This window comes from Pan paniscus, chromosome 23, assembly GCF_029289425.2.
Source record: "Pan paniscus chromosome 23, NHGRI_mPanPan1-v2.0_pri, whole genome shotgun sequence".
Lineage (NCBI taxonomy): Eukaryota > Metazoa > Chordata > Mammalia > Primates > Hominidae > Pan > Pan paniscus.
The window spans coordinates 31,460,354-31,487,227 of NC_085927.1; the positions used below are offsets into that span (position 1 = coordinate 31,460,354).

Genomic DNA, 26,874 nt, shown 5'->3' on the forward strand with positions numbered 1-26,874 from the left:
CCCACCACCGAAGCGCTGCTCCCCACCCCCTCAGCCTCGCTCCCCCACCTAGTGCAGCCACCACCGCCATTCCTAGTTCTCTACCAGGACCCCAGGGCTTAGCACTGCCCACCCCTGCTGCTGGTGGATCTCTCCAGGTCTTCTGTTAAGGCATTTTTATCTTTTTTTTTTCCTTAAAATTCCCATGACAGATTACATAAAAGCATTTTTAAAGCATGTTCACCGTACTAAAAAAAATTAGGATTTAGAAGAAAACCTAAAGGGGGGAGGAAAAAACCCCCTGTAACCCTGCCCCTCAGGGAGCACCAGCAGTGAACCTGCAGTGGATTCACTTCTGGGCGGCAGCCAAGCTCCCATGTGGGACAAGTGCCATGCAGGCTTCAAGGATGGCGGAGCGGGGTAGCGGGAGCAGGGGGCAGAAGAAAGGCTCAGTGCTTTGTTCTTTTTTTGAGACAAGGTCTTGCTCTGTCACCCAGGATGGAGTGCAGTGGCGCAATCCTAGCTCACTGCAGCCTCAAGCTCCTCAAACTTAAGCGATCCTCCTGCCTCAGCCTCCTAAGTAGCTGGGACTACAGGCTTGTGCCATCACACTGGGGCTAATTTTTTGATTATCTGTAGAGATGGGGGTCTCCCTATGTTGCCCAGGCTGGTCTCAAACTCCTGAGCACAAGAGATCCTCCCACCTCAGCCTCCCAAAGTGCTGGGATTACAGGTGTGCGCCACCACATCTGGCCTCAGGAGGTGCCAGGAGGGTACAAATGGTGGGCCTCAAGAGCGTCATGTCAGAGGGTCTCCATCCTCAGGATGGAACCTCCTGGGGCACATCAGGCTCCTGGATAAAATGAGGGGTCCTCAATGCTCCTGTGGCTCCCCAATGTCATGTGAGGTCCCAGGGGCTTAATCCCTTTCCTGTCACCTTCCTGCTGCTGGTGGGGGTGGGCTCAGAGCCCCTCAGGGAGGAAAATCAGGTTGCTGGCTAGACCAGGAGGGTGTAGGCCACCAGGGCTCTCTCCAGAATTTGTCTGCTCGCTTCGCAAGATTTGCAGATGGTCCCCAATATTAAAGCAGCTTCCAAACACATCTGGACATCAAAGGGGACAAGATGCTCAGAAGTCAGGAAGAAGGCAGGACTCGGGCGACAGAGTTCAGAACTTGTGGTTTATTGACACTTCTGCACGGTGGGTCCTTGGGAGACTGCCCTTCTGGCATCTTGGGACTTGTCCCTAAGAATAGGGAAGACAGTCATCCTGTCCTGGAGCAAAGCTCCCCCTTGCACAGGAACACAACTCCCATGCAGGAGAAGCCCACCGAGACGAACGCAGATAAACCCTTCGCAAGGCCTGCACTGCACCGGAATGGCAGAGCTCCGTGCATTTGGCAAAGCTATGGAGCCTTGGCAGAATGCACAGGACTCTGGGGGCTGCCCCCCTTGAGCTACAGAGGCAGAATCGAACCAAAAACACTGCTTCCTTTAACACAGCCCAACTGGCTTACATTTAGCTTGGGACGAGGCTAGGCCTAAGAAGGGCCAGAGCTGTCCTCCTAGCCCTGGGAACACGGCTGAGACGGCCCAGTGCCCACGCTGGGCTCACCATGGGAGAGAAGAGGAGAGGGAGGGGGCCGCATACTGGCCCTGCCGTCTGCACCCCGTCCCTTTCCCCACTAAACACACCCATTTCCTATCCTGGGTTCTGAGGCTGGGACTGCCTCTGGGATTCTGAGGGACTGCCCTCCACCCCTGCAGGCCTGGGCTCAGAGTCAGCCACACCTGTAAGGCAGGCCCTGCTTCCCCAGCTTTTGTATTCCATATACGGTGCTGGCATCTGGAGTTCCATTCTTCTCCAGCCCACTTAATTTTAAGAATAGACACTAATAAGACTTAACCACCCCAACCTGCTGGCAGCGGGAGGGCCCCTGTGTGCTGGCAGCATCTCCCCAGGACACGCCGGCTCACCTGCACCCACAGCGTTCTAGGAGGTCGCGGCCTCTGCAGACTCAGTGCAACCCCTGGGCCTTACAAAAGGGACACTCAGAGGTGCACTGCCTGCTCAGCTCACACAAGGAACAAGTGGAGAGCTGGACTGGAGAAAGGATTACAATTTACAGACCAGTGTCCCTGGCTAGGGGCCCTCATGGGACTGTGGCTGGAAGAGAAGGTCGCCCCGGAGGCTGGAGGCTGAAGACACCTGGTGCTTCTCGGTGCAGTCCTGGTCAAGATGGAAGAGCGCTCCTCTGTGCCCAGCTGCTGTGCAGGGGTGGACGAGGGCTCCCTCGGCCCCAAGGCAAGGGCGGAGCAGCTCCCAGTGCTGGCACCAGACCTCTGCCAGGCATGGGGCATGGCCATCCTCTGGGGTCCTGGCTCAGGGGTGGGGAGCGGCAGTGCTGGGACAAGCCTGGGGAAAGGGTTTCCCATACACTGAGGCTGCGAGATCTTCCAGTGGAGCCTCAGGCTAGGGTATGTATGAATCAGACCACCAGGTGATAGGAGCCAAACCTCCACAGGGTGAAACTTCACTCTCGGCAGCCAGGAACAGAATTATTAGCAAAGAAAAGAGAAAAGCAGATGCCAATCATTCTCTCTCTTCATCAAGGTTATGCCCACGGGCAGGGTGGGCTAGTGGTGAGGGTGGAGCTGCGTCCCTGACCCCCAGAAGGAGACAGCAGGCCTTCAAGTTAAGCCAAGCAATACTTGGTCATTGTTTGTGGCCAACCATTCTCTGAATGTCTGAATGACAGAGACTATGTTTAAGGTTTTTTTTTGTAAATAAGAGACCTTAAGCAATGCATTGACTGCATGGTCTCAACCTCATCTGTGCTGTGAGAATGAGGGGTAAGGCTGGGCATGCAGGTAGGGCCCCAGCAAAGCTGGCTCCCCGCTCCCTGTGGGACAGAGGGCTCCCACCGGGAAGGCGGCTCTAGCGTGCCTCCTCGGCGAGCTGAGAGGAGGCCAAGGTGCTTGGGGCACAGCTGTGCAAACCTTCCTGGGGCTCTCGCTGTCTGCAGGTGGACTCTGAATGCCTTCATGGGGACCACACAGCCCAGCTTCCTCCCTTTCTCCTCTCCTCCCCCTGCACTGCTCTGACCTGCCTGGAGCAGCCCTGCCCACCTCCAGCTCAGCCCTTCCTGTGGCTTGGCCCTGCAGATGGCCTCTGAGTCCTCCCCTAGCCCCCTGCCCTCTTCCCTCTACCCGACACCCTCCCCCAGCCTTGCCACTTTCAACTTTGCACGCCCTCAGTGAGCTCCCTGAGGCACCCAGGATCGGTCACTTGTGAGCCCCCTCTCAGGGTGCACTAGGGGACGTGGAGCTCTCATGCCTGTTCAGGGCATGGGGCAGAGCAAGGCAGGCGTGCTGCCAGCCACGGCGGCAAGGTGAGGGGCTGTGGCCTGTGCCATGGACTCCCAGCAGCATCCCTGGTGCCTCCAGACTGAGACAGAGACCCACAGGCTGCCTCTGTGCTTGCCTGAGCCTCTTAATTAAGAGTCTTTCCCAATGAGACCAATTTGATTACAAATTCACAAGATATTTGGGAATGTTCCAATCACACAGCAGCAAGGTCCCTCTGCCTGGGATCCAGCCAGGCCCAAGGGGGTGGGAATGCAGGCAGATGGGCCAAGGTCACCCGGGATGCCCAGAGCCCCGCTGTGGGGCCCAGGCACCACTACATGGCAGTCGTAGCTCCTGCCAGTCACCTGGGCAGCGGGGGGAGGGGAGAACCTTGGGGGTGTTCAGCATCACAAAGAGGCGGAAAACTCTTCCAGAAAGATCTCACCAAAATCATGCCTCCCTAACAAAACAAATCCTGCTTTTCTAAAAACCTCAATGGGCCTATCCGAGCCCACTGCAGTCCTAGTTTCTTCAAAGCTGTGTAAGGCACTTGAATGGCTTATTAACACCACCTGGAAAAGTTCCTGTTTCAATCCTGATTTAGAAAATAAATTCAATAATACTGCAAAAAAAGGTTCCTTGAAAAATAGCTTTAAAAAAGTAAATACTTAAGTTTTCTAAAGAATAAAATAAATGCTAAGCTCTGCTTAAATTATATGACACAACAGGTCATCTTGGCACTGATAAAACAAAGAGAAAACCTGGAATACTGCTTCTGAATTAGACCTCCCTGGAAAAAAACAAACAAACACACCAACAAAAGACACATGTGCATCGCCGGTTCCGGGCTCAGGGAAGAGAGCAGCCCGGAAGGCCCTGGTGGGCCCAAGCACATCATGGCTGCCCTGGAGCGGGGGCAGGGGGGTGGCTGCTACAGAACAGACCCCTGGCTCTGCTGCGCTCTCCTCTTTGGGACACTGGTGTGGCCGACCAGGACTGGCTGGGCATATCTGTAAATATGAACCCACCTGGCCCTGGCCGCAGAGAGGAGCAATGGGAAACTGGGGCTGGCCACTCCGCTGCTGGGCCTGACCCAGGGGGTGCTTCAAGAGTTTGGCTCCTGGGTCCGCCCCAGGGTCCCACGTGCACAACCGTGCTGCCCCATGCACACCAGTGTCTTTGGTTTGGCTGCCGTTGGGCACCTATGACCTCTGGTCCCACCCCGGGCCTAATAGGAGCTGGGAGCAAGAGCCGGTCCATCTTCTCTTTGGTGAGGTCTCCTAAGCTGCCTTCCACCATCTGCCCGCCACCCAGTGCCGTTCCACAGCCACCAGGACGGGCTGCGGGGGGTGTCCCGACTGGCTCTGGGGTGCTGGGGAAAGCACTGTGGGGCGGGCACCCTGTCCACTGCCTGCCACCTGTTGGGTCCTGAGGCTTCTGAGGGAGAGAAGGACAAGGATGGGAGGAAGGGGAGGGCAGGGGCCTGGAAACCACCTAGCTTCTTGGTGGAGCCTGGGTCTCAGGTTCTGGAAGGCTGGAGGGCAAGTCCTGCCTCCTCCCTTCTGCCTGGGGGTCCCCTTCTCCCTGGTTCCCGCCCTCCAGCAGCTCTTGGGGGTCCCTGAGGAAGACCACCATGACCGTGATGTTGTCGTGGGAGCCCCGCTCCCGGGCCGCAGCCACCAGCTCCTCGGCGACACGGAGCCCGCTGCCCTGCTGCCTGGTCAAGTGGCTCTGGACCAGGCCAACAACTTCCTGGTGGGGTATGACGTCAAAGAAGCCATCACAGGCAAGCAGCAGGTAGTCCTCGGAGCCCGTCAGCGCCCGGGAAGCTGCATCGGCCTCCCCAGACACGTAGGGCTTCTGGAAGACATCCCCTGGACAGGCGGAGAAGAGCCCGGGTCAGAGGACCACGGTGTCCACAGCTTCCTCCCCACCTACCCAGGCCTAGACCTCACATCCTGCAGGGACAGAGACCAACCTGCTCTCATGGGGTCTGGGGTCTGTTGCTCCCTTATGCAAACTGCCCAGTACTTCCCACTTGCCTGGGAACGGAAACCTGACCTTGGCCTGTGAGCTCCCCCTTTTTTTCTTTTTTCTTTTTTGAGATGGAGTTTTGCTCTGTCGCCAGGCTGCAGTGGCACGATCTCAGCTCACTGCAACCTCTGCCTCCTGGGTTCAAGCGATTCCCCTGCCTCAGCCTCCCGAGTAGCTGGGATTACAGGCTTGCGCCACCATGCCCAGCTAATTGTTTTTTTTTTTTTTGTATTTTAGTAGAGATGGGGTTTCACCATGTTGGCCAGGATGGTCTCGATCTCCTGACCTTGTGATCTGCCCACCTCAGCCTCCCAAAGTGCTGGGATTACAGGCATGAGCCACCACACCAGGCCGAGCTCCCTCTTTCTCTGCCCTAGCCGTCCCATCCTGGCCTCACTTCCTGGAGTGTCCGGAGACACAAGGAAAGACACAGCCTGAGGATGGGCTGTCAAGAAGGTGCCACATCTGCCAAAAAGGACAGAATGTTTCAGAGGGGTAGGTGCCAAATCCCTGGTAATCAGCTGGGGAGGGAGAGATTTTCTAAGTACCAGGAAGGAGGTGTGGTCACAGTGCCCACAGCCTGAGACCCGGCACTGACCGCATGCTGAGACAATGAGATGCAGGCTGGACCCACTTTTTTTTTTTTTTTGAGATGGAGTTTCGCTCTTGTCACCCAGGCTGGAGTGCAATGGTGCAATCTTGGCTCACTGCAACCTCCGCCTCCAGGGTTCAAGTGATCCTGCTGCCTCAGCATCCCAAGTAGCTGCGATTACAGGCAGGCACCACCACACCCGGCTAATGTTTTTTGTATTTTTAGTAGAGATGGGGTTTCACCATGTTGGCCAGGCTGGTCTCGAACTCCCGATCTCAGGTGATCCGCCCACCTTGGCCTCCCAAAGTGCTGGGATTACAGGCGTGAGCCAGCATGCCCAGCCAGACCCATTACTTTTTAAAATTTTTATTTTTATTATTATTTTTTGAGACAGAGTTTTCCTCGTTATCCAGGCTGGAGTGGAGTGGCGCGATCTCAGCTCACTGCAACCTCCGCCTTCTGGGTTCAAGTGATTCTCCTGCCTCAGCCTTCTGAATAGCTGGAATTACAGGGGCTCGCTACCATGCCTGGCTAATTTTTTGTATTTTTTTTTTAGTAGACATGGGGTTTCATCAGGCTGGTCTCGAACTCCTGACCTCAGGTGATCCACCCACCTCGGCCTCCCAAAGTGCTGGGATTACAGGCGTGAGCCACCGCGCCCAGCAAACCCACTTTTTTCCCAAAAGAGAAAAAAGGATTGTCAGCGTGAACGCGGGAGGAGGATAAACCTCATTTCCGGAATATTGGAAGCTCTACTTCCAGCCCATAGGGTAGTGAGCCACAGGTTTCTATGAGATTTGTAGGAGCTGTTTTAGATGAGATAATAACATACAGTGTAACTTACACTCAGACACTGGTGCTGCAGTCTCTGAATCTGCCCTGTTCCCTTCACACTACGAGGGTATCACCCCAGTGCATGACAAATCCCCCTCGGCCCATCACACTGCCTCCCTGAACCCCTGGTGAGCCGCGGGCCACACTCGAGGCCTGGGCTTCCGAGAGACCTTCTCCCACTTGGGTCGGCCTCTTTGGCTCTCACCGATGGCTCTGGAGACGGCCAGGGTCCCGTTGACTCTCCAGCAGTCCATGTGAGACACAAAGCCACCCAATGCTTCAATGCGCGCCTTCTCATCCTGCAGAAACACAGCCAGAGTTGGGGGCAGGGCCGGGGGGATGGGGCGTGAAGCCCCCTGCTGCTACCTGAGCAGAGGCACAGCTGCTTCTAAGACAGCAGCATTCAAAGCCGCAGCACTGGAACAAAGCCAGGAGGCTCAGAGATGCACCCAAACGAGGCTCATCAAAAACAGTGAGAAATTATACACAACCCACAAGTCCTTTAGTTGCAGGAATGGTGAAATGAACGGACCACCTGAGGCCGCCTGGCGGTGCCTGCACCCCTGGGCAGCATTCTGGGTCAGGGAGGCACTCACGAGGCTTGCGAGCCCGACACAGACAGCAGATCCCTCTGCTTCCCTGTCTCTAGCTCGGGGACACCGTCTCTGCCCTGAAAGCTGCTGGGCCAAGATGGAGCATGTGACGTGAGTGGTCACACAGCAGGGAAGCCTGAGCGAGGCCCTGACAGCAGCCTGTGCCCCCCCAGTTCTTTTTTTTTTTTTTGAGACAGAGTCTTGCTCTGTCACCTGGCTGGAGTGAAGTGGCACGATCTTGGCTCACTGCAACCTCTGCCTCCTGGGTTCAAGTGATTCTCCTGCCTCAGCCTCCTGAGTAGCTGTGACTACAGGGGCGTGCCACCATGCCCAGCTAATTTTTTTGTGTTTTTAATGGAGACAGGGTTTCTCCAAGTTGGCCAGACTGGTCTCGATCTCCTGACCTCATGATCCACCCTCCTCGGCTTCCCAAAGTGCTGGGATTACAGGTGTGAGCCACCGCGCCTGGCCTAGTTCTTGTCCTCCTCTACCCAAGCTCAGCACAGGCACAGTCTCCACTCACCTGGGGACCACAACACCCCAGGCCTGGGTTCCTCCAGGGACAGGACAGAGGCTTGGTCCAGCCACAAGTCCTCTAGAAACCTCTTTAGTCCTATCAGCCTCTGCCCAAAGGAGAGGCTGCCCCGATGAGAGCCTGCTGACTGAAGCCTGCACAACAGCATCCCTGACAGAGTGACAGAGGCACCCTGGGAGTGAGGCACCTCCCAAGTCTACTGGGGAAAGAGGGCATCCCTTACCGGTTTATCAGGTAAACCTCCTGACCCCACGCAGCACCAGCCCTTCTAGTCCCCAGGCACAGCATCAGCTGGGCATGAGAACTCTGATGCCCCAGGTGATGGTGTCCCCTAGACAGATTGGGATATCAGCCAATTCCCTCCCCAGAGCAGACGGACATGCACTGCGGGAGGCCTGGGGGAGGGAGCCCTCTCCAGATGCCTGCACCAAGGACCAGGCCTCTTTATGTGGCTCCCCTGCAGAGGGCATTGTGGTGGGAATGACATGGGTTTGCAGGAGTCCCGGCCTTCTTGGGCACTGCAGCCATGAGCCTGTGTGGCAACTGGACCAGTGCCTGGTAGGCTGGGTGCTTCTGTCCCAGCTGAGGTGGAGAATCAAGCCATGAAGGGGGCAGGAACAGGGACCTCAAGGCTCTCTCTGGGTCTAAGATCTGCCACCTCCGGGGTCTGAGCAGGGCAAGGGAAAGGCAAGGAGGACCAGGAAGGAGGGAAGAGCAGGAGACAGCCAAGAAGAGGGCAGGAGAAAGGGCACAGGGAGAGGTAGGTGACGAACACAGAGTACGCACGAATGTTCACACATACATGTGCCCACACACACGCGTGAAGGCGCCTGCAGACGGCGAGGAGCTGCAGAGGAAGCAGCGCCTCCTCCCCTGTGCCTCAGAGGCGTTCCCTGGGGAGGGGCTGTGAGCGTGGGAGGCTCCAGGGAGAATGAGGAGCCTTTCTCTGCTTCTGTCTCCCACACACCCCAGCCCACTCCAGCCCCTCAATGTCCCAGAGGCAGGAATGTGGGCAGGTGATGGAGAATGAACGGCAATCTGCTTCCCATGCCCTCTGGAGGTGGCTCTCCCCCACAGGGGGCCATGCAGGCTAAGCTTAGAACCTTCCTACCTGAAGCCCCTCCCCACCACCAGGGATGGCTGTGGGACAGGGTGGAGCCAAAGGGCAGGAGGGCACAGGGGCTGCGCTGCTCCCCTGCAGCCTGTGACCCCCTCTCCTGCCATTCTGCACCCCCTGTGCTGGACAGGCTGCGCCGGCTCCCTGGGCTCGCCCCTCTAACCCTGGCCCTGAACCTGGGTCCTTCTCCCCTCCAGTGGCTCCCACCTCCGTCACACACTGGCCAGGCTCAGTCTGGTCCGGGACTAACATATCCCCAGGCTAAGGGGTCTTGTCCCATTCCCCCTGAGTCTCCTAGTCACTGATTCTTGATTCTGTTTTTTTTTTTTTTTTTTTTTTTTTGGAGACAGGGTCTTGCTTTGTTGCCAAGACTGGAGTGCAGTGTCATGAACATAGCTCACTGCAGCCTCGACCTCTAGGGCTCAAGCCATCTCCTGCCTTCGCCTCCTGACTGCCCAGCGCCCACCCCCTCAGCAGCTCTTCTCTCTGCTCCTCAAACCTCATCCTCTCCACCTGCCTGAAACAGCTTCCCAGGTCAAAGCTGGAGCCGGTGGCCTGTGGGTTCCTGTGAACAGCCATTTCCTGCTTCCTAGGAGTGCAGTGCTCCACACGGCCAGGCCGCAGCAGCGTCACCTATGGCACTGCCATCCTCCTGGATGCCCAAGGCCCTCTGCGACGTCTCCACCTGCAGAGCCGGGACTCCTATCTCTCCCAGGCTGCCTGCCAGGCGTGCCAGCGTGACCTGTGACCTTGAGTGACTCTCACTGCCCTCCTGGACTCACTTTTGTGACCCAGCCCTCAACTTGTCCTCCAGTGGCCTGATCACTTCAGAAGCTTCTAGTGAGTCCTTACAGAGTTCCTCCCAGCCTGGGGCAGTCCAGCTTTTCCAGCTGAAGGAGCAGCAGGTGGGTGGTCTTCTCCCCTGCCCCGAGTCTTCTACCCACTGATTCTGGGGCTTGTTTTTGTTTTTTGAAGACAGGGTCTCACTCTGTTGCCAAGGCTGGAGTGCAGTGTCATGAACATAGCTCACTGCAGCCTCAACCTCTAGGGCTCAAGCCATCCTCCTGTCTCCTGAGGCTTGAGAGGTGGGAGGATCACTTGGGGCACACCTCCACACCTGGCCCTGATTCTGGCATAACCTGCCCTTTCCTCCTGGTCTCTCCCCTGGCCTGCAGGAATTGCAACTGCCTGAGATGCGGCTCCATTCCATTCATCTCTCTGCCTCATCCTGCCCAGGTCCTTGCCCTCCTCCTGCTCCCCCATTAGACTTAGAGGCAGGAAGTGGGTCCTGTGTTATCTCACTGCCTCAACAAAGTATCTTGTGCAGAGTGGGCACTCAGTGTTTGGAGGCTGAACTGAGTGCAGAGGCAGGAGACTGTTCAGACAGCCGCAGAACAAGGCAGAGCACCACGCACTCCCCCCCACGTACTCCTGGAAGCTGCTCTGGGCCGCTGCTGGACCCCCGTTGAAGCTCGCCAAGTTGAGGCCAGTTTCTTGCTCTTGTAACCGACATGATGCTTGTTTTTGTGGGAGAACCTTGGCCTGGATCTGTGATTAATTCTCTAGGGTGGAAGGCTGTGATCAGGATCACAGCAGGAGGGGCCAAGCCTACAGAGCATGGCGGCAGGAAAGGGGAGGTGGGAGGCACTGGATCTGAACTCCTTGGCCCATGCGGGCTGCAGCCAAGAACACAGACACCTGTGTGTGCTTCTCTTGTGCAAGCTCTGATCTCTGTGCTCCACATGCACTGGGACACTCAATCCTTACCCCAAACCTCCAGGGACCCCTGTGTGATGGACTTGAAAGCGGTGGAGCCGGGACCAGGCAAGGCCATCTGTCCATGCTTTGCCACGATGCCATACTGCAGGGCTCAGGCAGTGTTTGAACAGAGCCCCCACTGGGCTTTAATGGGGTGCTGAATGCTGAGCCTGTAGGTGTGCAGGCAGCAGGTGGGAGTGGGCCCAGCACGAATCCTGACTTGGCCACATTTCATCTGACTGCATATCCTGGGGAGGAGAGCCCACTAGGGAGCAGGTGCCAAATTCCCCCACGGTGGTGGAGGCAGGGGAGTGGCAGAGACTATCTGTGACTTTGGCGGTGTGCTCTGGGCAAGTGACTGAGCCTCAGTTTTCCCCTCTGTACAATGGGGAGAGGACGTACAGGGGGCCCATACCAGACCGTGAGCCGCAGTGAAAGGCCAAGGAATGTAGCTGCCCCTGACTGTTACAATCATCAAGTCCTGGTGTCTCTATGTGCTTTCCAAACCCAGAAGCCACAAAAAGACTACTCAACTACAGAAAAACACAAAGCCTCCATGTGGCAAAAGCCCATAAACAAAAATAAAAGATGCATGGAAAAATATTTGCAAATCATCACAGACAAGGAACCAACCTCCTTCACATATACAAGGAACCTATAAACTGATCAGAAAAACAGGCAAAGGAAAAAAACAGTGTTTGCAGGAAAGGCTGTGTAAATGATCTTCAGCTTTTGAAAACACGCTCAAACTCACTCTGTAACAGAAAAGCAAACTTAACAATTGCCCCAAGACAGGCTTCTTACCTGACAGGAAGAATCCTGCAGCCTGGTGAGACTGTGGGGAAATGGACCTTCTTGGGAATGTAGTGCCAGCCCAGGCTGGCATGGCCTGAGGTGGGAAGCTTGGCAAATCTACCCAGACTGTACGTGCATCAGTTCCAACCTAGCCATCCCACTTCTGGGGATGTGTCCTACAGATATAGGCACACTTGACTCTGAGCAATTAATGCTGCACAAAGTAGGTAGAGATGCATTGTTTTTAAGCACCGAAAGACTGAAAAGATCTTCATGCTCACCCACAAGGGACTGCATGATGAATGCAATGTCCGCAGCCCCAAGAAAGGATGGGTGCTCCTATGTGCTGACGTAGAATTATCCACCATGTGCATGGTTAATCAAACATAGCTGGTGGAGAACAGCACGTGGGAAAAGTGGGGTTTGAGGGATAAACAGTCATTCCATGATATCTGAATGCTCGCAATCCAACCTCAGGAGACACATGGATGAGACAGTCTTCTGAGAAGAGGTCTGAGTGGGACTGTCATCCTCATGTCCAGGTGATGACCTGAGTGCCAGGGTCCCAGGCAGCCTCTACTCAGTACAGCCCCAAGCCAGGTTCCCTCCAGCCCCGGGGCAGCATCACCTGAGGCCTTCCTCACCCACAGCCTGTGGCCTCCTTGTCCGTGTGTATGATGGGCTCTGGTCTGCACTGGGCTGCACTGACTGCACTGGGATGCCTGTCAGTGCAGAGGGCTCTGCTCTCCCCCGGAGCTCTGGGCTCCATATAGCCGTGACCCACAGAGCTCTCAGGAAGGGCTCACGTGGGACCCCCTGGCCACTCAAATCAGGCAGGGAGCCCTCCCTCTTGAAAGGTGCCAGGATTAATACTACCTGAAGTTCCCAGGCTGGGTGGGGTTCCCCTGTGGGCCCAGCATGATGGAGGCCAGGAATATCCTGGGCCTGGGTGCAGGGATCCCCTTACCTGCCGTTCTGGTCTGTGTGGCTCCATCAGCTTCACCACCTGTCCCTGCTGTACCAAAATGACCTGGGAGTCCCCGAGCCAGGCGACGTGCAGGGTCGCTCCTGCAATGAGCGCACACACACCTGTGGTGCCGCTCTGCAGCCGCTGCAGGGAGAGAGGGCCCATGAGAGTTGAGAGGAGGTAGGGAAGGGCAGAGGATGACACGGGGCAGGATGAAGCTTCCGGGGGTGATGAATACTCCCGTTACTGTGGTGAGGAATCCACAGGTGTATATGTGTATAAGCCAAAACTTGCCAAATTGTGGACTTCAAATATGCACCACTTACTACCTGTCAATTGTATCTCAATAAAGATGTTTGTTTGTTTATTTATTTATTTATTTATTTAGAGACAGAGTCTTGCTCTGTCATTCAGGCTGGGCTGCAGTGGCACAATCTCAGCTCAGTGCAAACTCCGCCTCCCGGGTTCAAGCGATTCTCCTGCCTCAGCCTCCCAAGTAGCTAAGATTACAGGCGTACAGCACCACGCCTGGCTAATTTTTTGTGTTTTTAGTAGAGACAGGGTTTTGCCATGTTTCTTTCCCAGGCTGGTCTTGAACTCCTGAGCTCAGGCAATCTGCCTGCCTTGGCCTCCCAAAGTGCTAGGATTACAGGCGTGAGTCACTGCACCTGGCTATTTATTTATTTAGAGGCAAAATCTTGCTCTGTCACACCCAGGCTGGAGTGCAGTGGCACAGTCTCAGCTCACTGCAACTTCCATCTCCTGGGCTCAAGTGATTCTCATGCCTCAGCCTCCCAAGTAGCTGGGACTACAGGCGCGTGCCACCATACCTGGCTAATTTTTTTTTTTAATTTTTAGTAGAGGCAGGGTTTCACCATGTTGGCCAGGCTGGTCTCAAACTCCTGACCTCAAGTGATCCGCCCACTTCAGCCTCCCAAAGTGCTGGGATTACAGGCATGAGCCACCGCGCCTGGCCAATTTTTGTATTTTTAGTAGAGACGAGGTTTCACCATGTTGGCCAGGCTGGTCTCGAATTCCTAACCTGAAGTGATCCGCCGGCCTCTGCCTCCCAAAGTGCCGGGATTACAGGCGTGAGCCACTGTGCCCAGCCTCAATAAAGCGGTTACGCCTGCTTCAGAGAATCCCTTTTCCACTCTGAGGCAGCCTTGAGCTCAGAGGCCTTTGTCACTTCCTGGGGCTGAGGTGAGAGGCCAGGAGTGAAGGCTTGCCTGCTTTTCACTGGGGTCCTTGCAGCTGCAGAGATTGCATGGTTTTCTATTGAGATGCAAAGCCCAGCTATGCTAATTTCCATGAAGGTCTGTGCTCAGAGCATGTGACAAAAGTGCACCTTTCCCCTGGTGTCTTCTCACTGGGGTGGGTCTTTTAAGCAACCTGAGCCTCAGTTTCCCAATGTCTAAAATGGGTACAATATTAGTATTCACCTCACAGGGCTACAAGGAGGACCTAGTGAAATTCTGCGGGTGAGGTTCAGAGTGGCTAAGTTCACAGAGGAGGGGCCTGATGCATTTGTATTCTTTCTTCTTTCAGAAACAAATGCCTCATCCCTGCACGTGGCTATAACTCCCGAGGAAGGATTGTTCCCAGAGGATGTCGGTAGCCTGCTGAGACCCTGCCTAGAGGAGGAAGGGGAGGAAGGCAGTAGATTAATCAGGTTTTACATATTCCGCCTTTTATGATGCTTTGACATCTTGGGGCCTTGCTGGTCCTGGAGGGGCTGCCCCTTCCCAGGCCAGCTGATTCCTCGAGACAGCAAACACCTGGGGAGGATGCAGAGACGGCTCTGGCCCAGCTTCCCTCTCTTCTCTCTGCGCCCCGACTACCTCAGTGCTTTCCATGCATGGCTCTGTGAGGTGTGGCCCCTCCTCTCAAGAACTGTGAGTAGTAGACTCTTTGTTAAGGTCCTGGTCTGTGTCTGTCACCTTGCCATATCTCATTAAAACAAAATCCCAGGAACGCTTGACCACAGCTGCCTTCCCCGAGGCCAGCAGACCCTCTGCGCCAGGCAGGTCTGTGTGGCTGAGAGGCCCACCATGCTGGGTCGGGGCAGGCTTTGTGCTGCTTCCGTTCAAGTGAAAACCAAGCCCCTTTAGAAAAAATGGCAGGACCACCAGCAGTGTTTAGTGAGGACCTTCCAGCACCACCAGCCCCTTTGGCGTTTTTCCCGCTGCAGAGGCTGGGACTCTCACAGGCCTCCAAACTGCACCTGAGGCCCAGCGGCCAGTCCTCACCTCTCGCTTGGCTTTCCTGAGAAACATCTGGTCGGTGCGCCGGAAGGCTTCTCTGAGGGCTCCCGCAGGGTCTGTGGGCAGCTCTGGCTGGCGCGCAGCGTTGGTGTGCACGTGGACAGCGGCGTACCTCGCAGCATCCACGCCTCCGTGACCATCAAACACAGCAAAGTAGGCGCGGTTCACAGGGTCCTGGTGGGGATGCGGTGGGAGTCACAGACCCGCGGGACCCAGGGTGCTCCCAGGGGGGCGTGGCGCCAGGCACTGATGGGGTAGAGTCTGGGAGAATCAGTATGGCCTTCGCCCGGCTTATGTGCGTATGAGGGGGTAGGTTTGGAAAAGGACAGCTCGCGGGAGCCTCGGTTTCACCATCTGTTAGGAGTTGCTACAAGCATAAAATGAGGGGCTGCCCCAGGTGGCTCCTGGTGCAGGAGTCAGGGGAACATGGCATCCAGGCCTCCCTCATAACAGACTCACACTGTTGCCCTTCTTAGTCTCTTGCTGGGCAAGTACAGGGGCTGACGGGTGTCTCTCCTGTCTCAGCCTTGGCAGGCAGCTCTTCTCGGTACCTGGGGGGCCCCCACCCTCGCCCCGGTCCTTCGAAGCTGTCCCCAGGGTCTGGACGGGAGCACTCACAAACAAGCCGAAGAGCTGGTTGAAGGAAGGGAGGGACACGTGCCGGTCCTCCATCTTGCGGCGAGTGTTCCGGATGGCGTGGATGGAGACCAGCCACTGCCGCTGTGAGGCCCGGGCAGCCAATGGCACCTGCTTCTGCCACTGGCCGGCGACTTCCCAAAGGCGGTTAAAGAAACTCCGTGCCAGGCTTTGGGCATCCAGCACTGATGGGCACAATGGAGGGATTGTCAGGGAAGTGCCAACCAAGCCAGCTGAGGCCTCGCTGGCTCCCTGACAGCTCCCACAGGGGCCTGCAAAGCCCCCATCACCTCCCGGGGCATTGTGAGCACATCAACTCAATAACGCGCACATGGCAGCCTGTTACCAGAATTAGAAATGTCTAGTTTGGCAACTTGCCCCTTGAAGTCTCCCATCCCACCATGGAGCAACTCTACTCATGGGAACCCACCCTAAAGAAATCATCAGAAACACAAAAATAATTTTAAAGACAAAGTACAGAATCACTTATAATTGCCCATTAATTAGAAATACTATATATCCAATGACAAAGGAATAATACTTAAATTATGATCTAGTCTCGGCCAGGCGCAGTGGCTCACGCCTGTAATCCCAGCACTTTGGGAGGCCGAGGTGGGCGGATCACCCGAGGTCAGGAGTTCGAGACCAGCCTAGCCAACACGGTGAAACCCCGTCTTTACTAAAAATACACAAATTAGCCGGGCATGGTGGCGGGCGCCTGTAATCCCAGCCACTCGGGAGGCTGAGGCAGGAGAATCGCTTGAACCTGGGAGGCGGAGGTTGCAGTGAGCCGAGATCATGCCATTGTGCTCCAGCCTGGGCGACAGAGCAAGACTCTGTCTCAAAAAAAAAAAAAAAAGATCTAGTCTCTTGATGAAGAATTAAGCTGCTATTAAATATGATTTTCATAACGAAATATGCAACTCCCATACGACCCCACCGTGGCACTCCTGTGGACTTATCCCAGAACAATGAAGACTGTTCACATAAAAGCTTGAACACATGAACACAAATGTTCATAGCAGCTTTATCTGGAACAGCCAAAATCTGGAGTCAGCCTAGATGTCCTTCAACGTGGAAATGGTTAAACAAACCGTGGTCGACCCATACCTTTGAATACCACTCAAGAATGGCAAAGAATGAACTCCTGATGCGTCAAACAACCTGGGCTAATCTCCAGAGAATTAAACCAGTCCCCTAAAGTTACACATCATATGCTTCCATTTATATGTGTTCTTGAAATAATAAAATGGTAGAAGCCGAGAAGATTAGTAGTTGCCAGTGGTTAGGGATGGGGTCTGTAGGGGTGGGGGTATAAGGGTGGCCTTAAAAGGGTGACAGGAGGGATCCTGGTGATGGAACTGCTCTGTATTTTGACCATGTTAGGATCCTGGTGGTGATATTTTATTATAGTTTTGCAAAATGTTACCATTGGAGGAAACTGGGTAAAGTGTACATGGAATCTCTTTGTATTATTTATTACAACTGCATGTGCAGCTATGATTATCTCAAAACAAAAAGTTTAATTAAAAAAAACTAGCCCAGGCATAGTGGCTCATGCCTGTAATCCCAGCACTTTGAGAGGCTGAGGTGGGAGGACTGCTTGAGGTCAGGAGTTCAAGACCAGCCTGGATAACATAAACAGACCTTGTCTCTTAAAAACAAACAGGCTGGGCGCCATGGCTCATGCCTGTAGTCCCAGCGCTTTGAGAGGTAAAGGCAGGCAGATCACTTGAGGTCCGGAGTTCGAGACCACCCTGACCAACAAAGTGAAACCCCGTCTCTACTAAAAATACAAAAATTAGCTGGGCGTGCTGGCATGCACATGTAGTCCCAGCTACTTGGGAGGCTGAGGCAGGAAAATTGCTTGAATCCGGGAGGCAGAGGTTGCAGTGAGCCAAGATTGAGCCACTACACTCCAGCCTGGACAACAGAGCGAAACTCAGTCACAAACAAACAACACCAAACCAAAAAAAATTAGCTGCGTGTGGTGGTATATCTAATCCCAGCTATTCGGGAGGCTGGGGCAGGAGGATCCCTTGAGCCAAGGACGTCGAGGTTACGGCAATCTCCGATTACACCACTGCATTCCAGTCTGGGTGACAGAGGGAGACCTGGTCTCTTAAAACAGAAAACTAAAAAATGGATTTTAATAGAGTTTATAAGCATGTAAAATGCTTATGTCATGATACTAAGTGAAAAAAGAAGGAAAATTACATATGCAGTTTAACTACAAGTCCATGAAAAACCACCAGGGCCAGAAAAAAAAAGGCGGGAACAGCACACAACCAAGGTGTCAGAGTGGGCCTGCATGTGGCAGTTCCACGGACAGCTTTTTCCTGAAGTACACTTTCTTAATACTTCCCCAGTTTTTCATTACAAGTGTTAGTCTCGTGTGACAGTGGCTTTAAAGCATGTCCACAAATTCTTTGACTTCCCCTTTTGCGAGGTGGAGCTCACTTCCCACTGCTGAGTGTGGGAGCTGGCTGCTTCTGATGAAGAGAGTGGCAGTGACTGCGTGTGCTTCAGGTGTTACGAAACAAAGAGGCCCTGCGCCTCCCGCCTTGTGTATTCTCACTCTCTTCCTCCCTCCCTCTCATCGCTCAATCTGAGCTGTGAGGATGCTCAAGCAGCACCACGGAGAGTCCACATGGGACGGGACCAGGGCCTCCTGTCAGTGGCCGTGTGTTGAAACCACCGCGGAAGCAGGCCCTCCAGCCCAGCCAGCAACCATGTCACCACAACCCAGTAAGAGACCCTGGACCAGAACCAGCTAAGCTGCTCCCAGATTCCAGACCCACAGAAACTGGGAGAATAAATGTCTGTTGTTTTAAGCCACTACATTTGGGGCAATTTGCTATGTAGCAACAAATAATATAAGCCACAATACTCATTTGAAAAGAAAAAATACCCAAATCCTACCTAAGCTTGGCTTCTCAAGAAAAGATCAACCAGTAACAGGCCCAAAGGAAACCATGGGGGCTCTGGCTTCAGGGACTCATGTCACTTCAATGCACAAACTCTCCTGGAACTCCTGCCAGCCCAGGTGCACGTGGCAAGCATGGTGAATCAGGGCCAGTCAGCCGAGGGCAGGAGTTGAGTGTCACAGGCCACACCCAAAGGACATGGGGAACTGAGAGGAGGAAAGAGCTCCTGCCTAAAGGCGGAGGCTGTGGAAGAAAAGGAGAAGGGCTGAGGCCAGAGGGGGCCACCAAGGAAGAACCATGAACGCGAGGGCTTATGCACGCAGGAGGTCACAGAAAGACAGGTTCTTGGGAATCCATGCATCAAGGCAGGTGTGGGGGCATCCAGAGCCGGCTGCTGCCGCCATGGCCAACACAGGGGCCTATTCAAGCATTTGGCAAGAACTGGGGACTGGCAAGGCTATGGGTGAAGGAGGGGCCTGAGAACTCATTCAGGCAGGCCCAGCTCAGGGAAGGCAGCTCCACACAAGTTTGGCCAGTGGATCCCCTGCAAACCAGCAGGAAACCCCCCTCGTCCTGCCAGTCCTTGTAGCGCTGCCTCCTCTTCCTCTCGTCTGAGGGCCACTGTGCCCAGAAAACTGCCCCTAAATGCCATGGACTCCTCACTCCCTCTGGAAACTGTGGGCTCCTGGTGCTTACCAGGCCTGAGCTCGGGCTGGGGGAGACTCCGGCCGCCGCTGTGGCTCACGGTCTCGCCCCGGGTGCTACTGCTATTTCCAACAGCCGCTTAGCCTAGACTCTGCTCAGGAAAGGCCAGCGGCTGAGGCAGTGCTGCCCAGCCCACGGACTCCCCATGCCAAGGGCTGCAGCCCCGCAACCTCGCTTCTGGATTCTTCGCTGATCCAGTCACCGGGGAGGGGCTGACTGGCAGCCACACAGAGGTTTCAGCCACTCGCTGCTCTTCAGTGGCAATTCTTATAATACAATCCCCACTCTGATGCAATTTTGTAAGAATGGCTTGGAGTCCAAAAACTTGACTACATTCTACTTCCGTGACAGGGAGAGCATGATCAAGGCCGCTAGGCAGGCCTGCTGCGAGGCACTCTGACAGACAGGGAAGCAAGGGCAGGCGAGACTTCCTTCTAGCTGCGCCCTCCCTCCTTCCCAGGCCTGCAGGAGCCCCGAGCTTAGGACTGGGCTGGTGCCGGCGCGGCAACGCTCCTTCTCACCGGCAGGTGGCGCTGTCTCCCGCGTGGACGGACAGAGACCCATCAGGCGGGGAGGGCCTGGGCGGTGGCGGCGCCCCCTTGGTGGGGCCGCAGAGCGGAGGAGCAGCAGCTGCCACCGGCCGGAAGCCTGCTGGCTCGGCCGAGAACAATGGCCGCCTGTCACTGTGGACAGCTGTCTCCTAGGCTAAGGCAAGGCTGCGCTCCCAGGGAATGCGGGCAGGGAGCCAGGGCGGAGGGCAGAGGACGAGAGCGAGGAGGAGAGCGCGGGCACCCACTGATGCTGGCGGCCTCCGGTATTCGCTTTCTCTCTCTTCTCCCACCTTGTTCCTTTTCCCCGGATGCACGCATGCACTAGTAATGCCGAACTTAGAACAACAGGGAAAGGAAAGGAAATGGCAAAGGAAGGGAAAGGAAATGGCAGACAGGAAATGGCAAGGAAGGGAAAATCCACTGCAACTCTGCTGCCTGTTGGCCTGTCCAGGGACAACTATTCAGCTGGGTGGGACGTTGCTACCCCCTTGTGGCACCCCTGCTGCAGCCTGCGATTCTTACGCCCTGTATTTCTGGTCTAACATCAACCAACACTTTGGCGAAATATAATAAAATGAAATTACTAGGAGAATGAAAGAAAGTCACATGAAATAAAAGCCCTGCTTTTTAATGATTATATTCTCTGTGAAATGGCTCTGCAGCCCTCTCCATTTCTGGGTTCCCCTGGCCACACCATGCTTATGGCTGTCCCAGGAGCAGGCTGACAGACAAGCTTCCACCAGCATCTAACCATGGGGCTCATGGACACCGTAGAGCGTCTCCACCCAACAGAATCCTGACTTGGGGGCAGCTGAGGCAGGGGGCCCGAGCGTTGAGGGGACCACGCTGCTGCCCCAAGACCTGCTGGCATGCCACCTGGCCAACCCTGACTTCGCCTGCCCGGGCGCATGTTAACTGAGTTACAACACTGAGGGCACTTGAACCTGGCTGCATGACCAGAGATCGATCACCTGTGAGATCCTCTGTGAAACGGGATAAGCATCTTTAATTTCCTGGGCTGTTCTGGAACTTCAGTCAGACAGGACACAGGAGGGTGTCTGCACCACCCACCCCTGCCTCGTGGGCTGACTGGGAACTATATGACCTGTGGAGGGCTGTGACTGCCACCCTCCACCTCGCTGGGGTCCCAAGCCTTCTCTGCTCCTTGATTCTGCTGCCGTTGTGAGCGAGGGCCCCAGCACCCTTAGGGACCCCAATCAATGGGCTTCCCACAATGTCGTCACCCTTTGTTGCCTGCTAAGCAGCCCTGGGGCCACCTCAGAAGAAACAGAACTCACAGGTCACAGGGGCCTTTTCCTCCTCGTCATCGTCCTCCTCCTCTTCTTCCTCCTCCCTGGGCAACTTCCTGAATTCGGAAAGGTCTGTCTGTAGCAGCTGTGAAACTGCTTCGTGGGCCAGAGCAGCAGCAAGTGGTGGCGGGGCCTTCCTAGGGATGAGGAGGGGGAAGTGAGGGGCAGCCCCCAGCAGGAGACCACACCTAGCACCCCTTCCCCAACTGTCAGCCCACATGCTGAGGGGTCACGGCCAGCAGGGCGGCCCCTGTCCCCAGGGAGCTGGGACAGGAAGGTCACACGACAGCAAAGGCAGACGCACAACCATCTGGTGGGGAGCTGGACCACACTTGAGCCTGGGGCTAGTGGGGAGGGGGCTGTTGATGGGCAAGTAAACTGCCTGACATCCATGCTGATGACGGCTCCTGGCCACAGGAGGGCAGAGGAATCACCCATGCCAGCTGGGGACCCTGGGGGGTGGGGAGTGTTCTGGGTTGAATTGTGTCCCCCCTAAATTCATACACTGAGGCCCTAACCCCCAGTACCTCCGAATGGAGCTCATTTGGAAACAGGGTCATTACAGATGGAATTAGTTAAGATGACGTCATGCTGGAGCAGGCTGGGCCCCTACTCCAATGACTGATGTCTCTATGAAAAAGGGGGAATTTGGGCCGGGTGCGGTGGCTCACATCTGTAATCCCAGTACTTTGGGAGGCCAAGGCGGGTAGATCACGAGGTCAGGAGTTTGAGACCAGCCTGGCCAACATAGTAAAACCTCATCTCTACTAAAAATACAAAAATTAGCCGGGTGTGGTGGCGCATGCCTGTAGTTCCAGCTACTCAGGAGGCTGAGGCAGAAGAATTGCTTGAACCCGGGAGGTGGAGGTTGCAGTGAGCCAAGATTGTGCCACTGCACTCCAGCCTGGGCGACAGAGCGAGATGCTGTCTCCAAAAAAAAAAAAAAAAAACAGGTTGGGGGAGGAATTTGGACACAGACACACACACAGACAGAATGCCATGGGAACATGAGGCAGAGACCTGGGGGATGAACCTACAAGCCAGGGAATGCCAAGGGTTGCCCACAAACCACCAGAAGGAGCCAGTTCTGTCAATATCCTGATCTCAGATGACAGCCTCCAGCACCATGAAGCACACTTCTGTTGTTTAAGCTGCTGGGTCTGTGGTCATTTGTACAGCAGCTCCAGGAAGCTGATCCTGGGGTGTGGGACCCATGGGCACACTCAGCAGAGGAAGTGGCTGTGCGTGGTCCACAAGGTCCCTGGGCGGATGGGGCCATAGGAGCTGCCGGGGTGAGGGGCTGTGGGAACAGGGCAGGCCAAGCTTTATGCTAACAGGGAAGCACTGCCATTGGTCTGTGTTTCATTTATTTATTTTTAGAGACAGGGTCTTGCTCTGTCTCCCAGGCTGGAGCACAGCTGTGCAATCATGGCTCGCTGCAGCCTCAAACCCCTGGGCTCAAGAGATCCTCTCACCTCAGACTCCAGAGTAGTTAGGGCTACAGGTAGTAGTTAGGGCTACAGACATCACCATGTCCAGTTAATCTGTAAATTTTTTGTACAGGTGGGGTTTTGCTATGTTGTCCAGGCTGGTCTTGAACTCCTGCCCTCAAGTGATCCTCCCATCTCAGCCTCCCAAAGCCCTGGGATAATGGCATGAGCCGCCACACCTGGCCGCCTTTGGTCTGTTTGAAGAGGGACATGGCATGATCAGATGGGGCTTTTAGGCCTCTCTGACCCTGGTGTGGAGGGTGGGCTGGCAAGAAGGGGACGACTGTCTAGAGGAGAGAGTCCAAGACCTGGGCTGGGCAGGGCCATGGTGACAAACAGGAGCAGACAGAGTCGGGCAGTATAAATGGAGGGGCAGGGACAGTGTTGAAGTTTCTATTCTGAGCAACTAGAAGGCTCGTGGTACAGTTAATTACCCTGATGGGGATGGAAGAGTCAGGCAGGGGATGGGCAATGGGCTCTGTTTCCACAGCGACTTGTGTTCCACGGAGGTCAAGAGGCCTGAGGGCCTGCAAGAACATGGTCTGGGCAGGAGATGGAGCTGCGGAATGAATGAGGATAGGGGGCTGAGTCCCACAGGACCAGAGCATGGCTAGCAAAGTGGGGATGACTCCAGGAGTGGCCTTCTGGGTGCCACGAAGGAAATGTTTTAAGAAGTGAGACTGGGTCACTGCTTTCAATGTCATAGAACAGAGCTGAGCAGTCAAGGAGGCGTAGTGGGTAGAAAGGGAGGTCGCAGCAGGCTGAAAGCAAACCGACAGGAGGGTTAGCGTCTTTTAGCAGGTAGGCAGGGCAGAAGAGAGCCACGGGGCAGATCAGGGAAAGAAACACTGAAGCCATCTGTGGCTGAGAAGGAGAGCAGTGGGGAGGAGTGTCTAAAATTCTGAGCCATCCCTGGCTTTTCTGGGCAGAAGGGGTCGCTCCCTCAGTGGCCCTATGGCCTCTAACATGCATTTTGACCCCTGGAATCTGCCTTCTCACCCAGTGGGGGCCCTGGAAGCTGGACAACACACATTCACCCCTGTGTGCCTGTCCCTGAGAGTGGGGGTCAGGGGAGCATGCCTGGGGTGGCGAGGTGATTCTGCACTGGGCCGACACTCCCGGCTTTAACTGGAAGGCGAGGACCTTCCAACAGCACAGGCTGACAGGTCTTGTTCCATGGGGGCTGGGCACCCAAGGTATCTACTGATGGTCTGAGGAATCTACCGGGATGGATTCCTGATTTTTTTTTTTTTTTTTTTTCTGAGACGGAGTTTCGCTCTAGTTGCCCAGGCTGGAGTGCAATGGCGTGATCTCAGCTCACCACAACCTCCACCTCTCGGGTTCAAGTGATTCTCCTGCCTCAGCCTCCTGAGTAGCTGGGATTACAGGCATGAGCCACCATGCTCAGCGGATTCCTGATTTTTAAAATGAAAGGGTGACTCATGGGAGAAGCCTCTGGAACTGCCTTTGAAAAACAACCAGCCAAGACATGAGAAATTAGTTCCTCTGCCATTTGGGGGTTTCCTGCCAACTGCTGGGTTTTCCTTTTGCACAGCAGGGAGGAAGGACGCCTGTTTCCCTTGGTCCCGGTGAGGCCAGGCCTCAGCTTCCTGCCCACCCGCCACTGCTGCTGGGGCAGGGAGGCAGTTTCCGGCTGTGGGGACCCAGACAATGCCTGGCCAAGGGCCACCATCGTCCTCTTCCTGGACACAGCTCCTGCCTCATCCCAGGGTCTGGCCTGGGACACGCCCTAGAGGCCCTCAGCCCTGAGTCACTGCACCATGCAGATCCACCCTGATTCTGGTCCCTGCAGAGCAGGCTCCTACACAAGGCAAGAAGATGCTCCAGGGACAAGCCAAGGTGTATGCAAGGCCCAGGTGCCTGAGAAACACGTCTCACCGACCTTGGGGCAGGGGCTGTTACAAGGGGCTTATAGTCTAGTGGCAGAGACAAAAACCACACTCAAATCATTAGTGTACGGTATGCACTGCTCAGAGACTCAAATATGTGACAGGAGGCTCCAAACAAGAGCGGAGACAAGGCGTAAATAGCCCCCTGTGGACTGGATGTTCTGACTCCTGGATGGCCTCCAGAAGGATGCCTTTTACGGTCTGTGAAAGAGCTCAGGGACCAAGATGCTCAAAGCCCTTCATGCCCAAGAGCCCCTCCTCAGGCTGGGACACGGGAAGCAGAGCTCGGAGGTGGAACTCGTGACTGTGTATGGGCACATGTGAATGCGTGTGTGTGGACAGCCAGGCTTAGTGTAGACAACGTGTGAGGCTCAGACCCCAAGTGCTGACTACACCTATGCACATCCACACCTGCGTGTGAAAGAAGATGCTAGAAAAGAACAAAAATAACTTAAAAAATAAATCCAATAAGATGGCTGGAACATATAACAACTTCAAATACTCCATTTTAGTTCACCATGTAAGGTGGGTTCCTGGGGGCTGAGGAGACTCGGGAGTTCTGCACCCCTCCTGCTCGCACCCATCACTAGGTGGCTCACACAGCAGCCGCTCAACAAGTCTGGCTGCTCTCGCATCAAAACCAAAACCCATTGCCCTCCCCTGCGCCCCCAGCACTGACCCCAACTTTGGTTCGGGGCCCTCCTGGGCAGGTCACCTGCACTGCCTACTCACTCCTCAGCCCTCCAGGACCTCCCACCTTGGATCCTTCCCTGGGACCCTGCTCTGCGCCCTTCTCCCCCTGCCCAGGAACTGAAGGCTGATGTTGTCACCCGGGTGCTGCGGCCTGTCCGTCTTCAGCACCTGTGCCCCACGCAGGCCCAGCAAACCCCTGGGCTCTGTCGTTCCCCGGGATGGCTTTTCCATCTGATCCCCAGCTTGGGGCTGGCACCGCTTGGCTTTGCCCGGTCACCTCATGCTTGGGCCAAAGTGCACCAACCCTTCTGTCCCGGGCCTGGCTTTTTGCCTCAAGGCAGCAATGGTCCCATGCCACCTCCACGAAGACCCAGTGGCTGCAGAACTCCCTGGTCTGGACTCCCCTGCTCCCTGCAGAGTGCCACCTGCTCCTCTCAAGAAGGCAGAACGTGAGGCCTTCCCTCACCTCCCGTGCGTGGCACCCCTGCTGGGCCCACTCTGCTCCACCACTGGGGGCTGATTCACTTTGTGCCACATATCTAAAATATTTCCTCAAAACAAGCCAATAACACCCTTTGCGCATGCCACGACCTCATGGAGCGTGGTCACCAGACATTTCCTCCTGAGCTCTAGGCAGCTGTGGGGGATGCTGGGTGGCATGGCCCTTGCATGTGGCTGACACTTAGCAATGTTTGTGCCCATGTTGCACAGGGAGAGCACAAGTCACTGACTCTGCTAGGGCCTGGGGTCAAGGAAAATAGGTCCTTGGTGGGTGTCAGGAACAGAGTTGATTCGCTGCAAGGGGCAAAGGAAGTGCACACTTGGGGGATACTGAGGCAGCCACCGAGGATGGAGGCTCTGTCAGAGGGAGCTATGGCTGAGAGCCTGTCATGGCTTCAGGTGATATTTCAGGTGATTTGGGTGATGCTGGGACTGGGGACCATGCGCACATCCCCTCAGCAAGGGACTAGGTTCACAGAAACAGCACGTGGCCCACCAGCCTGCTCACCTCTATGAGCTGTCCCCTGTGCCAGACAGACAGCCTAACTCCAAGACCCTGTCTGAGCAGAGAGGGTTCGAGAAAAGACCTTGTCCTTCACCATCTTTCATGGGACAAATACTTCCAGAATGAATGAATAAATGAAGAAGGGGAGGGCAAGGGTCTTCCAAGGAAAGGCCCTCTGAGTTCAGCCTAGGAGACAGCTACACACTGTCTGCTGGTGGACACCCAACTCTCTATCTTCCCCGAAATCTGCTAAGCTAGTTGTGCTACCTCTCTGTGCCTCAGCTTCCTCACCTTTGGAAGGGGGACAGTGCCAGCTATCTCTCAGATCGTGGTGGCTGGGGTGCCATGTGGCTCTGCCACTCCTTGACTGTAAGGCCTCAGGCCAGCCTCTTCATCTACCCACCTCTGCCTCCTCGTCCATCACACGGATCGGAAACAGGACGTACTGCTTATCAGCTGCTATGCATTAAATTGTGTTCCCTAAAAGGTATGTTGAAGCCCCAGCCCCCTGTGGCTCAGAATATGATCTTATTTGGAGTTAAAGTCTTTGCAAATGTAATTAGTTATGTTCACATGAGGTCACACTGGCTGGAGTGGCTCATGCCTGTGATCCCAGCATTTAGGGAGGCAAAAACATGAGGATCCATGGAGCCCAGAAATTCGAGACCAGCCTGGGCAACATAGCGAGACCCCATTCTCCACAAAAAGAAAGGTGAGATCACACTGTAGGAGGGCAGCCCCTGGTCCAAAATGCCCATGTCCTTATAAGAGGAGGAGTCACAGACACACAGCAGGCAGGGTGGGGAGGTGTGAAGGCACAGACACACACATG

At 55.2% G+C, this 26,874-nt stretch overlaps 1 protein-coding gene across 1 annotated transcript in view; it reads right to left on the reverse strand.

The window, feature by feature from the left end:
* Positions 1-1,141: 1,141 nt before the first annotated feature.
* PPM1F (protein phosphatase, Mg2+/Mn2+ dependent 1F) overlaps positions 1,142-26,874 on the reverse strand; it is a 33,132-nt gene continuing 7,399 nt past the window's right edge. Inside the window, exons 3-8 of the mRNA XM_003807739.5 lie at positions 20,932-21,080; positions 15,433-15,635; positions 14,800-14,988; positions 12,551-12,694; positions 6,991-7,084; positions 1,142-5,199 (exon numbers count right to left, since the gene is read on the reverse strand). Coding sequence (XP_003807787.1) covers positions 4,820-5,199; positions 6,991-7,084; positions 12,551-12,694; positions 14,800-14,988; positions 15,433-15,635; positions 20,932-21,080 — 1,159 coding nt within the window. The 3' untranslated portion in view covers positions 1,142-4,819. The remainder of the gene's footprint in view (positions 5,200-6,990; positions 7,085-12,550; positions 12,695-14,799; positions 14,989-15,432; positions 15,636-20,931; positions 21,081-26,874) is intronic.